Source organism: Xenopus laevis, chromosome 6S (genome assembly GCF_017654675.1).
Source record: "Xenopus laevis strain J_2021 chromosome 6S, Xenopus_laevis_v10.1, whole genome shotgun sequence".
Classification (NCBI taxonomy): domain Eukaryota; kingdom Metazoa; phylum Chordata; class Amphibia; order Anura; family Pipidae; genus Xenopus; species Xenopus laevis.
In genome coordinates this window covers 35,641,859-35,660,617 of record NC_054382.1, presented here as the reverse complement: position 1 = coordinate 35,660,617, position 18,759 = coordinate 35,641,859, and the positions used below count along the sequence as shown (strand labels likewise).

Genomic DNA, 18,759 nt, shown 5'->3' with positions numbered 1-18,759 from the left:
CTTTTAATGAAAAAAAAAATTACTATCAAAATACTGTTTTTACCTTTACTAATCATTTAGCTTAAATTGAAATAATGAAATCTGTATAAAAAAAACCTTCTCCCGTATACCTCTGGTTTACAGAAAGAAGGATGCCTTTATTTTCCAGGTAATTGAAAAATGAAAGTTCTGTTTTTCTACCTGTTTCTCTCCAGAAATAGCAACAACATTCATTTAACTCTTGTAGAAGGGTTTATTCTGTCCCTTCCAATGGAAACTGTGATATCTATAAAGATGCATCTCAACTGTAGTGGCTGTCTAGCAAATATATTTCATAAACAGGCTTCTGTATCACATATAGATATACAAATGGAATATTAGAGTGCTCTCTTTACCTTGCATTTTTTTTCCAACCCAACAACTCAACACATGCTAGAATAAAGCATTAGTGAGTTGTGCGCAGCAGGAAAAAAATGTTGCAAGCAAAAAAGTCATTACATATCTATCTACATTACAAAACAACAAAAATGGCTATTTGTGATAGAGTTTTATTAGGGATCCAATACAAGGGAATTGGATCCTGACATTTACTCTCCTGATATACACTGAAACTTGTAAATTAGGCACGCAAAGAAGCTACACACTCCTGAATTAATATTCTATCCCATCAATTATTCCATTGAGTTGGTTCTCTGCCCCTTAGCAACCAACATATAACACTCAGGTTGCCAGTGTTATTGCTGCCATTGTATGGGAAGCAATATGCAGTATACAGAGCTTATGGATGGAGGTTGAAACAAGCATCCAAATAAAGGTACCTATCAGCTTGTATAGGGGAACTGGTTTGGGACTTTGCAAAATGTATCATTTGTCTTCTGAAAAATAGGCAAATAGGACTATTGGACCCTGGTCATACTTATAGCTTAGTTAACCATATCAGATTGAAGATGTGGCAGTTTCATATCCAAGAGATCACAGTTACTTGTATTTAGACAGTACTACAGTTATGGGATCTATTATCAGGAATGTTTGAGTGGGTTTCTAGACAGGATCTCTTTCTGTCTAGATAAGTGCAGCACCATGCCCTAATTCTACTAAATAGTAGTAGTAGTATGGTTTTGCATACAATATTTTTTTTCCAAACAAGGGATATTTCTGTAATTTGGGTCTCCGTACCTTAAATTTAATAAAAATCATTTAAACATTATGTAAACCCATTAGGATTGCCTACCGATATAGATTCATTTTTGGATCAAGTACAGGTACAGGAACTGTTTAATTATTACACAGAAAAAGGAAATCACTCAAAAGTTAGAATTATCTGATTAAAAAAAAGAGTTTAGGGGAACAATGTAGTTACTACCGGCAGGTTGGGGAGGTGTGATCCAGGGGCAGGGAGAGTTGTTTTGAATGGTGGCCGGGGGCCCCGTCGGTGACTAGTTCCACCACTGTATGGGATATGGACTTCCTGTAATTCGGAGCTTTCTGGATGATGGGTTTTCTTGGAAGTGAATCCATACTACGGCCATTTACTATGGCATCAACCACTTTGGATAACGTGCCCAGAAACTGACAATGAAAGTCAATAACAAGACAATATTGTCAATGCAATTCAGTGCAAATTTATCACAATCCCCTTTTTTTTAAAATTAGCCTTTAACACTCGACTTTAAGATCCTCCAAGATTATAGTTTGTCAAGCAAATATTTGAGCTCATATTGCCTATGAAAGTCTAAAGCTTAACATATTATGGGGCTGGCACATTCTTGTGAAAGAGCTGAACCGCCCAGCTGGCTGTCGAAAGGACAGTTCTAGAAATGGCTTCCTACGTAACACTGTTGCTTTATGAATAATCCTAAAAGCTAAGGCAGGTCCTCGGAAGGAATTTTTTAAAACGAAAAAATGATTATTTCCTGGATGGTTTTCAAGTTTTAACACAGAATGCTTTGTATGAGGGATGCTTATGTGTCTGCGACACTCTGCATGTTATAGGAACACTACCATGCTATAAGTGATGACAACGCAGAAGATTAAACTTTCACCATGATGTTCTATAAAACTGTTTTCTCGTGGTCTTCTTATTAAAATAACCCGACAGAATACTTTTACCTAAAGATCCCTTATATCCCAGAGATTAATGTTGCAGTAGTGCAAATGATATTGCAGGAAGGGACGTACGCCATCACGTTTCCTTATTTGAGGGAATGTAATATGTGTAATACGTTAGCAACCATGTTTGCGTCCTTTTTTGACCAATTACAGACCAAATGACGAACAATTGCAGTGTATGTAATAAAATATCGCAAACGTTGTTTTATATTTAACGAAACGCCAGAGCAGGTGTTAATGATGACCTTTACTTAGCAATAATGTGCAATGTAATATTCTCCATTGAATATTTTTTCATTGCTTGCAGTGCTAAACATTCGCAAAAACACCAGTAAGTAACACTCCGATTTTACTTTACATTCAACCCTTAGTATGTTAAAGAATGTGCAAAAGAATGGAAAGGCGGCACTCCGGTAAAAAGAAGAAGGTGGTCTATTGAAACACGTCACAAACCAACATCACCTGACGAGTTTCGGGAGCAACTCCCTTAATCATGGGCCCATGATTGAGGGAGTTGCTCCTGAAACGCGTCAGGTGATGTTGGTTTGTGACGTGTTTCAATAGACCACCTTCTTCTTTTTACCGGAGTGCCGCCTTTCCATCCTCTTGAAGCTTAGATTACAGTGGGAACACTGATGGCTGAGCACCCGGTGTACTATAATGGGGCAGTACTAAACTGAGCATACAGGGGGTGAGTCTTGAGCAAACAAAATCCTTTTGTTCTACTTTAATTCTTAGCAACTATTGAATTGACCTTTTCTTTATTTATAATTTTGAATTATTTGCCTTCTTCTTCTGGCTCCTTCCAACTTTTAAATGGGGGTCACTGACCCCATCTAAAAACAAATGCTCCATAAGGCTACAAATGTATATTTATTACTAGATTCAATACTCCTCTTATTCAGGTCTTCTTCTAGTTAGTCTCACACACTTATTTAGGATCATTTGAAAACCTAGCAACCAGATTGCTGAAATTGCAAATTGGAGAGCTGCTGAATAAAAAGCTAAATATCTCAAAAACATAAAAAATAAAAACAAATTGCAAATTGGCTCAGAATTTCACTCTCTACGTCATATTAAAAGTTAATTTAAAAGTGGACAACTGCTGCTTCAGAAACTTAGAAAAGACAGATAGATATTAGATAACCATTATAGTGTTGTTAGCAAGCTTGATATCAAACAATCACATAACAAAAACATCTGTATTTATTTAATGTGCAGAAACTCTGATGTACAATTTACTGTACTAATGATTTTAAAGAACTTGACTTTGTAATTCCATGCACTATTTGTTTCCAAGTGATAAAAGATAATTTAGTTGTTTAGTCTTCACTAAGCTATATATCACTAATTACTACATTAACACAGGTTTCAAAATAATCAAATTATGCAAAGTTGGATCCTACCTGTGCTTGTCCTCCAGTGTGCAGAGGAGGGTGTGGCGACGTCTGATGGTGTGACGGATGCGCATGGAGGTGGGAATGAGAGTGATGATGAGGGTGTCCCTGTTGGTGGTGGGGTTGAGAGTGTGGATGGTGCGGTGGATGCTGGTGCTGTTGATGAGGGTACGGATGATGCTGTGGTAGGCTTTGGTGCTGATGCGGGTGAGAGTGCATATGATGATGTGGAGTCTGTTCCTGTCGGGAATTCATCATTTCTATCATGTGACCCATAGAGTTCATATTCCCATTGGATATAGCTCCTGGATGATGGTTTAACGCTGCCTTTAATCTCTGAAAGTAAAAAGAACAGTCATCAAATGCCAAATTGTAGTAAAATCATATAGTACATGTGAAACAGCGACCGTTTTTTTGCAGGCTAGGTAGTACTGTGCACATTCTGACCTGGTCAAACTCATTTCAATGACATTTTCGTCATTTTTCTACATTTGATTAAAAGCTTAAAATGATACCGTTTTGTGAGATTCAAACCATCCCCCGTTTTGAACACAAAGAAAGTTCATTGGATAATCTATGTAAATATATATAGAGATATAAGTAGTAATTGTTATTGTCAGAAATTGTCATATCCTTTGCGCCAGCTGACATAAACATCTCAGTATTAAAAGATAGTTTTCTAGCACATACAGTTAGGTCCATAAATATTTGGACAGAGACAAAGTTTTTTCTAATTTTGGTTCTGTACATAACCACAATGCAGACTTTCAGCTTTAATTCAGTGGGTTGAACAAAAAGATTGCATAAAAATGTGAGGAACTAAAGGCTTTTTTTTAAAACAATCACTTCATTTCAGGGGCTCAAAAGTAATTGGACAATTGACTCAAAGGCTATTTCATGGGCAGGTGTGGGCAATTCCTTTGTTATATCATTATCAATGAAGCAGATAAAAGCCCTGGAGTTGATTTGAGGGGGGGGGTGCTTGTATGTGGTTGACAACATGTGGTCAGACAACATGTGGTCAAAGGAGCTCTCCATGCAGGTGAAACAAACCATCCTTTCTGCAAAAACAAAAAAAAAAACATCCGAGAAATTTCTACAATATTAGGAGTGGCAAAATCTACAGTTTGGTACATCCTGAGAAACAACCATTTTATGGCCACACCACCTAATTACCATGCCTGTTTTACCAAATTTGGTTATGAAAGTTAGAACACATTTCTGGGAGTTTTTGGGCCATGTTTTATGTGTTATAAGAGTTTTGCTAATGTCACAGTTCCACCAAGAGACTTACAGTATCTGAAATAGTTACAAATGTACCTAAATGCAGATGCTGAGTGTTCTGGGCTCTCTGCCAAAAAGCCTTTTATTTTAATTAAGTTTCAGGAACGTTGTATCTTTTTCTGGCATCCGTGCAGGAAATCAAAGAGAAATTCTGGACTTTTCAGTAAAAAAAAATCTGGGACTGCGAGCTGAGCTGACAAAATCGGGACTGTTCCACAGAAAACGGGACAGTTGGGAAGTATGTATCAAGTATGTAAAAATAAATGGACTTTTTTCTCCTGCATATAAGTAAGCTGGTATCCTATGGTATTTCATTATCCAACACACTAAGGGTTTTTTCTGGTCGGAGTTTTAAACGGGAAAACAGCATTTCTTTAGTGAAAAAACCTCTCTTTTTGAAGATTTATTATGCCGAGGCCAGTAAAAGTCCAAAACCGCAAGTACTCCACCTCAAACCTACGAAGGTCATGTAGAAATCAATGGCAGATGCCCCTTTTACTATTGGAAGATATCACCATCTGCACTGGGTTTTGTATGATAATCTGAAAAATTCATGGTTTTCGTCTGAAACTACAAAAAAGTCGGAGTTTTCGAGCACCAAATCCGAAAAAAATCATACTTTTCTGATTTTTTCCCCCCAAATTTATTGAGATTTTATAGATTCTTTTCCACCACCAAATTTTTATTTTATTCATTATAGATGGGCATTTCGCAAAAGTTGTTTTAATAAAATAATGATAACATTTTAGATTTTGGTAAATAACCCCCTTCTTTTGTGCCTTTTCTACAGAAAAATATGATTGACAAATTGTACCATATAGCTGTTTGTTACACACTGGGGGTTATTAACATTCACTATTTAGGTGTGTCTGGTACAGAAACTCCATGCTCATTATTGCTAGTCTTGGATATAAATTGTGGTAAAACATGATCAAACTCACCCAGTCCCAAACTGGTAACACTCATCTCCAGCTCAGTGTTAAAATCCCTGCTCAGATAGCTCCAGGGTGCATGTATTTTCACAGCACATAAATATACAACATATATCCAGGGGGGAAAAAGACAGAACCTTTTTTTCCTTCAACAGTGGCAAATGTTTGTTAGATCAGTTGTTGAAATGCAGTCCCGGCACCTTCCATCACCCACAGGCCTACTGTATATGAATAATGGACTACACTAAGGGGCTGATTCACTAAATTCGAGTGAAGGATTCGAAGTAAAAAAGAATTTCGAAGGTTTTTTTGGGCTACTTCGACCATCGAATGGGCTACTTCGACCTTCGACTACGACTACGACTTCGAATCGAAGGATTCGAACTAAAAATCGTTTGACTATTCGACCATTCGATAGTCGAAGTACTGTCTCTTTAAAAAAAACTTCGACCCCCTAGTTCGGCAGATAAAAGCTACCGAAGTCAATGTTAGCCTATGGGGAAGGTCCCCATAGGCTTGCCTAAGTTTTTTTGATCAAAGGATATTCCTTCGATCGTTGGATTTAAATCCTTCGAATCGTTCGATCGAAGGATTTAATCGTTCGATCGAAGGATTTAATCGTTCGATCGAAGGATTTAATCGTTCGATCGAAGGAATGATCCTTCGATCGTTCGATCTAATTTTCTGCGCTAAATCCTTCGACTTCGATATTCAAAGTCGAAGGATTTCAATTCCTAGTCGAATATCGAGGGTTAATTAACCCTCGATATTCGACCCATAGTGAATCAGCCCCTCAGTGTTTTTTACCCAAAACCTGCCACAACTAAAAGACACAATTAAAGAAGGACTAGAGGGATATTTTAGTGTTAAGTGGAATTTCATAATATATGATTTTTTTTCTTTTGCATTAGTAGAGAAAAATTTTAATGTATAAACCACATTATCTAATTATACAGTAACTGTTTATTAGTTGCAAAATAAACTATATCACTTATATGTTATATTTCAATGTATAACTATTTGTATAATTACAGTTATAAAAGCTACACATATAAACATGCTACTTTAACATTGCCAAATATATCAATGCTGTGGAAACATAGTATTTGGGCAGATTTTTGGCCATGTGCCATCAAGCCCATTCAGTGTCGGACTGGGACACCAGGGGCCCACCCAAAAATCTTTGACTAGGGGCCCACCAATTAATCTTAGTCCTCACTCAACCTCTATTCTTCCTGTCTCTTTTTTTTACATACTATAATACTATAATCTATTTGTCACGACCGGCACCCAATACCAGAACAAGTGCCAAGCACCCTGGTCTTGGCTCTGCTACACCAGTAGTGTGACCACTCAGCTTACTTGGGTGCCACCTGGACTTAACGAGGGGTACAAGGCGAGATGTTCTGGCTGGCAAAGGGGCACGGCTGTTAGCAGAGTCTTTTGGGCCAAAGGTCACGGTACAAATGGAGCAGGCAAGAGAATCGTCAGATAGGCTGGGTCGAGGCAGGCAGATATCAAGAATCGTCAGGCAGGCTAGGGTCAAACCGGGTTGTCAATCAAGGGGTTAAGCAGGAAGAGTTGTCGTAGGCAGGCAAGGGTCAGGATGCAGAATAGTCAGGAACAGGCTGGGTCAAACACGCGTAATCAGACAGACAAGATACAGATCAGATGCACAAGGCTCAGGAAACCACTAGAAACAAGTTTTATCACGGGCAAGGGGCTGTACACTGAATGGGCCTTAAATAGCTTTCAAAATTCGCGCCAAAACGCGCCTTAGAAACAACATGGCGCTGGAGCTAAGTACCATGCGGCGGGCGTCCCCGCCGTACAGGTAATTTTCTTAGACTATTATTCCATCTCTTTAGCCACTTTGTTCTCATAGAAATAGGGAATGGCCATTAAATAGGCCAAATGTCTAGCAGCATAAGGGCCCACTGACACCTTGGCCCACCGGGATTTTTCCAGGTATCCTGGTGGGCCAGTCCGACACTGAGCCCATTAGAGCCTGATCATGCCCTGTTATGCCGGAACCACACACCCTACAAGTACAGTATATAAATCTGGCAGACGTGCAGATACTATAGGAGAGTTGACAGCAATGTGGTATAAATTTGTGTTCTGTCTTTATACCTGAATGTTCTATTCTTAGTTATATGAAATTTAGAAAGAGACTAGAAAAACTTAATAAAAATCAATAGTATAAGAAAATATACTGTAGAAGATCTGGTGCGTGCTGTGGGTCTCTTCGGTTTGGGTCCTGATTCTTGTGCCATTTTATCAATGTGTGAATGGAACTTTACCATGGTTTAGTGATGGAACCCCTTAAAAGATTTTGAGGTACCAGAAGCTCTTACTTACAATATATCATTGAATAAAAACTGTTCAGTTTACTGCTTTGTCTTTGGGGCAGCAATTAATTTTTTTCAAATTAAGTTAATACAAATTAACTAACTGTCTGTGAATCTCCATAATAGCTTGAATGGAGAAGGAAGCCTGTATAATTCTAATGTACACAGGCTTTTGCAAAGCAAAATCATTTGCACGTGCTTTAAGTGCTCGTTTTTAGCAAGATCAATCACTTCCAGTGTTTATAACCCACCAGAACCTATCAAGGATAAAGTAAACTGTTTACATTTATTGCTCTAGCCTGGGAATTCACTTTATTTGTTTTAATTGAAAAATCTGCTGTAGTTGACTGCTGAAAAAAACCCTGTGATGCGGCAGAGACCTAAATGTGCTTGGTTTGTTTCTGGCCGCAGTGGGACTGTATGGAAAATTGACAAAATAAATTTTTATGTCTGTTTTTTTGGCTCTTCACATGTGCAGTTTGTAGGCTTGAATTAAAGTGCAATAAAATAGCAAAGGATAAAACAAGATGTTGAGTTGCTTGTCTAGTGCTGAACTGGCACAGATTAGAACAACTGCACACTTGGCTATGAGAAAACAAAAACAGGGAGAGAAATAAATGTCTGGTCATAGTATTATGTCAAAACGCAGATTTACCCTACTGGGCACTGCATCTTGATCAGCTTGTTTGTGTCTGGTAATGGAATACTGTAGCACCAGGAAGAATTTACACCATGGCTACTGGAATTCTTTTAGGGGGTTATTTATTAAAGTCCGAATGCTAAAAGCTTGAAAAATTTGAGTTTTTTACTATGAAATCCAAATTTTTAGTGAATAAAAAAAACTTTTCGAGATTTATTATACCCCGAGGCTGCAAAAAGTCTGAATCCGAAAATACTCCATCTTCAACCTGTCGAGGTCCTGTAGAAATCAATGGCAGAGGTCCTATTTGCAACTTGAAGATATTCTTGTCTGTGCTGGGCTTCGTACAATAATCAGAACAGGGGTCATTTATCAACACTGGGCAAATTTGCCCATAGGCAGTGACCCATGGCAACCAATCAAATTGCTGCATTCATTGTTCTACTTGCAGCTGCTTCAAAAAGCTATTCACTGATTGGTTGCTATAGGTAACTGCCCATGGGCAAATTTGCCCAGTGTTGATAAATGAGCCCCACAGACTTTTCAGGCGTCAAATCTGAAAAATTCAGATTTGTCTCGCGTCACTCTGAAATAGTTGTGGTTTTCGCGTGACAATCCGAAAAAGTCGAGGGATCCAATTTTTTCACATTTTTTTATTGGTAAATAAGGGCCAATCATGGATTCTAGTTCAGTCTGACCTTTTTTATTTAAAAATCTGGATTTTGATAAATAACCCCCTAAAAGTAACTATTCTAATTCTAACAGAACATGTTTTATTTATCACTTTATCCCAATCCTGACTGCAAAATATCTCTCAGCATTCTTCCTGTGTCAGGACTCTCTGCCTCAAGCTATCAGCCTCTCCCCTTCATTCAAAACTTTCAAAACAACCACCTGTTTAGGGAATCATGTTCAGTGTATTTTAATGCGACATCAGCTTATCCCAAACGACCAATTGTCTCATGTTCCTTATGTTTCAAATGTATACCCTAATCCTTTAGATTGTAAGCTCTTGTGGGTCCTCTGATCCTATTTGTTTACTCTGCAACCCTTGATTGTGAAATGATTGTTATAAATGAATGTAAAGCATCCTGTAACTTACTGGAGCTATATAAATAAATGATGATGATGATAACTACTCACAAATAAAACAGAACACTCAGTTCATTATAGACTAGATACATGTGCAGGAGATGTTGCTATCCCTGTCAATGGGGTATATTTATCAAAGAGTGAAGTTAATAGTGAAGTTCCGCCACTAGAGTGAAATTCCGCCACTCTCCATTAATTTCTATGGGATTTTTATAGGCATATTTATCAAAGGGTGAACTTTCACTTTCACCCATTGATAAATACGCCTTTCAAAATCCCATAGAAATGAATTGAGAGCTGCGGAATTTAACTCTAGTGGCGGAACTTCACTCTTTGATAAATTTACCCCTATTTGTTTTTGAGTGTTTTTTAAGTGAATTTCAAATAATTTGTGTGTATAGTAGTATAATAACCCTGTAACAAAGAAAACCTTCTATATGTTATCTCCTTCAGGTTTCCAATCGGTAACGTAACTAAGGGGTACAGGTGCAGGCCATGCAGCAGGGCCCCCCTCCGGAGGAGTTTTTTTAGTGTGAACAATATATCAAAGAAAATAGTTCCATCTGTTGCTGGACTACTGTTTGTGATATATAAAGATGAGTGTTCTTTACTGGTGACAATCTGCCAGTTGTTATCTGTACCTACAAATGGATCTACAGCAAACATATTAGGGTCTAACATAAACTAACACAGAGGGCAGCTGATAAAATGGCCACTGTAACTGTTTTCTAGGCATTTGAAAATATAACATTCGGTGAGACTGAGACACAGCTTTTATCAAAATACAAACTGGGCTTGATACCGTCCCTGGCGAGGCATGTGGGCTTTAATTTTGTTTTTAGAAAACACTAAATTGCATTCCATCAGGAAAAAAACCTGATTAAAAAATCACATTATTCCATTCATTTTTAAAAATTTGACTTAAAAATAAATATATATATATGAATTGTAAAACAGCTTGAATGCTACTAAAAATAACCCTCCCATTCAGTCCAATAGAAGCCATCATTTTTAATTCACAGTTTTCTATTTATTTATTTTTTTTCGCTTTGAATGCTTTGTTTTTTTTAGCAAAAAACTCAAGATTGTTGGTACTTGTTACGTAGTTAAGTTAGGTTGAAAAAAGACCAAAGTTCATAAAGTTACATCCCTCCAAATGAAACCCAGGTCCATACAAACACACACTCACACCAACCCCTCCATACACTCACATAAACTATACCTGTGTATACCAATAACAATATTGTACATTTTAGTATCACAATATCCTATGATATAATGCTTGTCCAAGAAAACATCCAAACCCCTATTAAAAGCATTAACAGAGTCAGCTAAACATAACTGAAAAGTCTGAATGACCCTGCCATTGATTCTCCTGGAGTGCTAAGCTCTACTTTCCATTTTAAAAACCTAAAAAAAACTGACCAGGTTTATCATAGGTAAAAACATGAAAACAAAGACACCCAGCAGCAAATCAAGGATGGTCATCCTGAAAGCTTGTCAGTTGTCGTAGAGAAAAAGTAAATAATTTTTTAAAAAGTCAGTGATATGATTGAAATGGAGTCTATGGGAGATGGCCTTTCCATAATTCAGAGCTTTCTGAAAATCAGGTTTCAAGATAACAGATCTGATACCTGCTCTAAAGGAACATAGAGCCATAAATGATTAGACTTTATAGAAGTGCAAGGCAAGAGTGATCTGGAAGGCTCTTGGCATGGCCTGAGATGGACGATGTAAAGCAGTGTCTAGTAATGAAGCACATCATAAGACTTCTTTAATAAGTATCTGGTATATTGTAACCGCAGGCTTGGATCAGAAGGACACGGCACCTGATGCCTTTTTATTAAAAGAATACCATGGAATTTTTTACCAGAGCACTTTAGACTAGAATCCCAATAAACTTTCATCAAGAAAGCCAAGTAAGTGCTTTTCCTCTGAAATACTGCTACAAATAAAGAATCTACAGTAGATTAAGAGAAAAACCCTGCTTGCTAACAGTGAAATATAGTGAAAAGAGTGTTTTCCAGCTGCCACGAAATCAGAAACATACATATAATTTATTTCTGATATCAAAAGTGATGTCTTTATGTGCACTGAAATGAGCACCTTATTTATGGTTAGAGAAGATAAACACACAGAGCTGAATAAAAACAGTACACAGAAAGCCATAAAGCAGCAATAAAAAAAAACCATAAGAAATCAATAGCCTTGGGCACTTCAGGTGTTCATACATAATATTTTTACAATGTTGCTTATGAAGCATCAGAGAGTACCGTACATACAATATATCTTTTCTAAATGAGCCCTACCTAATTAGAATGATATGTGTCCTATCTCTTGCCGTGGGCAACGTGAGCGGCTAGTTAGCAGGGGCAGCAAAAAACCACCTCCTGTAACTTTAGGAGGCGAATTTCTGTTATTTAAACTGGGAAGTCAGATCCACTAGTGCAGATAGTGTTATAGCACTCATTGCACTAGCAATGTGACCCTCCTTTGACCCGCTCTGAAGCTAAAATTTTAAGCACGGTGCAAGGGTTGGGGTTGGCATTGGCCCTGTGCCCTAAATAAGTTACTATTCTATACTGTAAAACATATGATGAGCCAGCTCTTGTGAAAGGCAGTCCCAGAATATTAAGCTTGCGATGGCTGCAAATAACTGTAGAGGGGGTAAGGAATAATCAAAAAGATTTTGCTGTGGAGCTCAGCATTAAACCTGAAAATCAGACCAACAACATGATACTACTGCCCCTACTTCACTGTAGGTATAGTATTTTTATGCTCTGTAGTCTCATTTGACCTTGAAATCCTTTCCTACACTATAGTTGATTTGCTGTCTTGTCTAGCCACACTGTTGTTTTTTTGAATGGTTTCTTTGTGTGCTGGCCCCCTCCATGCTTGAGATATGCCAAGTTATTAATATGGTTGAGCCATATCTATATGGTAGTGGTACTATAAGGGGCGTAACGACAGAGGGAGCGAACCCTGCGGCTGCAGGGGGCCCCAGGAGGTGTAGGGGCCCTGTGAGGCCCTAAATCATATACAATTTCAATAAATATTGGTAAAAGAGGTCAACCTCTAGACATTTTGGAGGCATGAAAAATAATTTGCTGTGAGCCCAGTAATATATAATTATGCCACTGGGTACTATCATGCTGGAGGCTTTTCAGCAGCAGAGTCTGGGCATCTTGCTAAAACAGAGAATGGATTGTCTAAATATGGGAAAATCCTGCAAGAGACCCTTTTTCTGCCTGCTAATATTGAAGCTTGGGTGAAAGTTACAGCAGGACAATGATCCCAAACTCAAGGCTGAAGTAACACTGGAGTGACTCAAGAACAAAAGTGAAATGCCTTGCAATAGCTCAGTTACATCTCTCATCTCAAATCTGTGGCACTATCTAAAAATGAGGTGACGAACAAACAACATCTAATTAACCTGAACAACCTCAACCTAATATGTGTGGAATAATGAGTCAGGGTCACTCATAAGCAGGGTGCAAAGTTAATCACATATTACTTAATAAATAACATATATGGTTTACTTCTTCAAATTGGTGAGTACGTGTCCAAAAGACTTACAGCTGCTATTGTTGAAAAAAAAAAAACACTTCAAGCTTAGACTTTTTAATAATAAAGTCATAGAGCCCGAAACGTTGCCTAGTTGGCCCGAAACGTTGCCTAGTTTGTTGGCACAATAAATCACTTTTCACAGGATTTGGAGTGCTGCAGCTTGTGTTTCTTGGAGTTATAAGTGGGTCCCTGGCAGGGGGACCAGCAGCTTGCACAAGATGCTACAACAAGTGGTGAGTTATAGTTGAGCATTGCCCGCATTTGATTGTTCTATCTAGATCTAGATACATTCCATTATAATCTAAAGCTCTTTGGGGTTCAATGGGAAACTGCATTCTCCATGCTGGTGTGTGTATATGGTGCAGGGCCCTGCAGAATGATGTAGATCACAGGAGGGGCTATTGGGAGTTGTAGAAGAGGCCCATGAAGTTACAAGAATGGGCCCATTGGCTAGAGTAAAAGGTAGGGACCACAGGTATTAGTGATGGAGGAGGGCTGCAGGTATGGGTGGTGTGGGGAAGGGCATAGTTATGCCTGCATTGTGGTCCCCTTTTTGTGGTTGTGAGTGGGGTTTATATTTATGCCCCTATCTGTATTTTGTTCCCGTTACCGGGGTGCCCCTTGGGTGCAAATGGAGGGTGGCAAAGAAGTGGGGGCCCCTGCAGGTGTGGGTTGCATAGGGGGGCTTTGAGGTGTAGATGAATGTTGTTCCTGTCCCCTAACTCTACTCCCACACCCTATTTATCCCTTGCTCGTCTTTTTCTCCTCTCCCATTTTTCTCCCACCTTGTCCTGTACCACACATTTCCTCCTCTGTCATTTCCCTGTCATTGATCCACCACAGTTCTTCATCTAAACAAACATGGACATGCATGCTCATATTTTTCACATTTGCTTCTTAGTACATTGCACCTATTGTAATTGTGCACAATTAAACTCCACCTTCTAAAAAGACTGGTTGCATTGCAACTGTATGGCAGTTACTGTATACAGTGGACCAAAGCTGCAGAAGGAACTCAAGTAACTCAAAACACAGCAAACTGATTATAGATCAATTATATATCACTTAGTTTACCTCATGTCCTATAACTAACAATTATCTTACTTAACATCATTAATCACAGCCACTGTGGCAATTAGACCCAATTTCAAGAACACAAATGTAAAAAAAATCAAATATGATTAAGGGTGGTGGCACATCAATGGCAGTACTTGAAAGTACTTGAAATAAACACGAAAATATACAATTTATTAAAGCACAGTAAAGCATGGGAAGTCAGTAGCCACCCACTTTAATGACCAGATAATAAATCCTCATCAAATCAAAAACAGGCATAAGTCAGATGGTCAGCAGTTTTGACAAGCAAAGCTATGCATAAGATGCAAAAAGCCATAAAGTAAGAAGTGGTGGTTCATAAATAGGTACGCATAACATAATATTTTTAGCATGAATTACCTCTATTGTTGCTAATAGTTTGGGAGTCTCCTGGAATTTTACATGTTAACCATTTTCCTAGAAGAGGGAATATTATTTCGAGGCCCCTAGCTAAATGAAGAAATATTTACAGACACATTCTACCATGATGCTTTTAAGTGTAATTAAATAAACAAACAATAACATCTATTGACTAGAAAGGGTACAGCACCATCCATCACCCATCTTTTTTTATTTGATGATTCCCTTTGTGGGAAAACATTAGTGACAAAGGGTTGCATTGATCAGGCATAATGCCTACAGGCAAGAAGCAGGCAAATCAAGATAAATTGGGCCAGATCATTAAGGGCACAGCCCTGAAGACAGAGGAACAAAAGGAAGTTCTTAGTTTAATAGAGAGTTTGTATTTACTTACATTTTTTTCTCATTTAAAGTCTTAAGGAGTAATGTAATGAAAAATCCCAAGCGATTTTCATTAAAAACGGCGGTTTTTGCGAATGTTTTGCGCTGCTCGCAATGTAAAATCATTCGCGGGTGAATTTTACATTACTATGAAAAAGTTAGCGTTAACACCTGCTCTGGAGTTTCGTTAAATATTTTGTCGCAAAATACAATTTGCGATTGCGAAATTTTATTACATACATTGCAAATGTTCACAAAAGCCATTTGTTCTAAACTTTGCAAGGAAGTCGTTGAAGTCTGTAATCAGTCAAAAAGGAAGCAAACATGGTCGCTAACATTCGCAATGTTCTTTGCAAACGAAACATATTACATCCCCCATTCATATTTATTATAACTTCTTTATGTTCTGTTTATACAGTATGTTTGAGTCTTCCCCACTTTCATCTTGTTACTGCAGTTTTCTGCCAAATGGATTAAGCCTTCTTCAGGTTTAGTGACCATGATACATGAATAACAGATCTAGAATATTCTGGGTGCTTTGCCCATAACCATTTAGACATAGGGGGTTATTTATCAAAATCCCAAATTTTCTCACTATTTTCTGAAAACCACTCCAACCAAATCTGCACAGACTTTCCCCCCCCCATTTATCAATGAATTTTCACTAAAATGTCTTGTGTAGGAAAAGACTCGGTAAAATTGTGAAAAAATCTGAATCGTACAATTTTTTCGGATTTGACACCCGAAACCTGTGACTTTTTTGAATTTCATGCCCATAACCACAAAATCTTCGGATGATTGAAAAAACCCAGTGCAGATCAAGATCTCTTCAAAATGTCAACAGGACATCTGCCATTGACTCCTACATGAACTTAGCAGGAGTACTTTTTTTATTCAGACTTTTAACACCATCAGGGTTTTTGCTTTTTCTTTCTACGAAAAAATGTTTCCCTTTAGAAGTCTGAAAAAATCAGACTTTAATAAATAACCCCCTTAATGTTCATAATGTTCAAAACGGCGCTGCACTGGCCCCTATGGAATCACATGCACTAGCAATCACCCACTGTCAGCAGCAGGGGCAAAAGAAACTATTTGCCATTATAGTCCATTTTAGAAATACAAATATATTTGTTTTGATATAGTATTCCGAAAAATATAAACATTCCCCTTCGCTGTTCTTACTTACTCCATGTATCCATTTCCTATCCACCACGTTTGTTTCGGAAGGGTCGTCTTGTTGTTTGTTTTCCAAGTTATAAACAGGATCTGCTCTTTCTGAAGGTTTGTATTGTCCGTTGAGCCACATCACGTAGACTCTTATGCTGAGTGCAGTTGTGATTAATGGCTTATAAATTCTTAATTTCATTTTGCTGCACCTATATTGAACAATATTGAGCAAATGGAGCCTATAATTACTCTGATAAATCAGCTGCATAAAGCGGTCTCAGGCTTTCTCTGTGCACTCCTCCCTGGGGGCTGGGATCACAGCTGCTCCGTTGCATGGAGGCTAATTGAAGGGCACCGACTTTCCAAATGGATTCATTAATTACTCCAGCCAGATTCTCTGTGGACTTGTATCCACTGGGCAGAGCCCTAATCCTCTGTGGCCATACACGTTCCACAAATGTTACAGCACTCAGAGATTATGCTTTAAATGCTTACAGATGGATTGGCACTCGCTGTACATGATAAAATACACCCTTTTTAGAGTATCATCCTTTCTTTGCTCTGCTGTGTATGTTCCAGATGTTTTTTTCATGCTGCATATCACTAACATAACATCATATTTAGTGTAAAAAAATGTTCTTGCCCTTCAGGCTATAAATGTATAAAATGATGTTTGTTTTGGAATTACAGCATTCAATGAGAAGTGATTAACCTACGGAGGCCCCGTATATAGCTGTAATCAGTTTGGCATTGCAACAAGCTAAACCTGGATTGATGAATTATAAATTCTAATTTAAAATACATTTAGGACACATGTAAAGCAAAAACAAATAAAAAACATTGGTTTACATTTACAGTTTCTCTCACAAATGTGTTTTGCCTTTTAGCTGCTTCATATCCGCAAATGAAAAGAGAATGACGTGTGAATGGGGGAGCTTGAGAACACATGGACAGTTATATGGAAGAAGTTTATGCTTGAAACTAATCAAGGGACATGTTTACCAGGACCACAACTAGGGGTGTGCAGAAGTGGCATGTGTCTAGGGTGAATGGGTGCTGAGCACATACCTCTTCTGTCTCTACTTACCCCAAGTTCAGCCCATCTGTAATGCAGGCGGGGTGGGAGCAGCACATATATTATGTGTATTGGTGAAGAGTGGGGGGGGGCAGGGTCGGCTGGTGTGCCTTGGTGCCCCGGCATTGGTGTTTACTAACTCATATTAATTTCCAATATTAGTACAAGGCCTCGAAATCATCTAAAATGCTGTATTAGGTTGGGGGCAGATGGGGTGCTTTGCTGTCCCTGGGAAATCTTCTCCAAAATACCACTGGATGAATGGAAATTGCTGTATGTAACACACCTTACACTTCACACACCAGCAGGTCTGAGTTGGGAAAATGCCTACGATTTACATCCATCCCAAAGTAAAGGCAGGAGTATATGTTCAGGGTCCCATACCCACTGGATATTTTTTTTCAGGACCCCACCCTCTCAGATTTGTTTAATAATTTAAACAGCTACTATTAATAATCTTTTACTTCCTTCCCAAAAAAATGCGGAGAGATGCATGACTCAAATTGCTGCTTAACCTATTTAAATAACATAGCTAAGTTTTAAAACAAAGCACAAATTCCACAAAAGCAGCTAATGCATCTTAACAAGCTGAAGTCATTGTACATCCCATTAAATACAGAGACACATTTAATTTGGACAGTGCTTAAAGGAACAGTACCATCTAAATATTAAAGTGTTTTAAAGGAATGACCATATAATGTAATGGTGCCCTGCCTTTGTAAAACCGGTGTGTTTGCTTCAGAAACACTACTATAATCTTAATAAACATAGCTATGGTGGCAGCCTTTCAAACACAGGATACACAATAGATAGCAGATAAGCTGTGTAGAATCCCATTGTATACTATAGCTCTTATCTGTTATCTGTTGTGTATCCTGTGCCTTTTCTCCTTTTTTAGCTTTGAATGGCTGCCCCCATGACTACAAAGTAGCTTGTTTATATAAACTACTGTATAGAAGTGTTTCTGAAACAAACACCCCAATTTTACCAAGGCAGGGCAACATAACATTATATTTGAATTATTTTAAAACATTTTTATTGTTTGGTGTTACTGTTCCTTTAACTGGCCAACCAAAGAACTGCATGCTCCCCCCCCAATCAAATAACCTGAAGAACTACATGGGTCCCGCCAATCAAATGAACTGAAGGCTATTAAGTGTGGGGCAGTTTAGAAACGTGTAAATTTGTAAATAAAACGTATATATTTGTTATATTTCCAAAAAGTATTAATTTCATAGTACAGGTATGAGATCCATTATCCGGAAACCCGTTATCCAGAAAGCTCCGAATACCTGTAATACATTTCATAGTAATGTATATGTATGTGTAG

The 18,759-nt window shown here is 38.1% G+C and overlaps 1 protein-coding gene across 5 annotated transcripts in view; it reads right to left on the bottom strand.

Annotated features, from left to right (window-relative positions):
• creb5.S (cAMP responsive element binding protein 5 S homeolog) overlaps positions 1-18,759 on the bottom strand; it is a 290,942-nt gene that overhangs the window by 18,047 nt on the left and 254,136 nt on the right. For all 5 annotated transcript variants that reach the window (XM_018269246.2, XM_018269245.2, XM_041567508.1 and 2 more), the window contains one exon: positions 3,495-3,821. In XM_018269246.2, the coding sequence (XP_018124735.1) occupies positions 3,495-3,821 (327 nt within the window). The remainder of the gene's footprint in view (positions 1-3,494; positions 3,822-18,759) is intronic.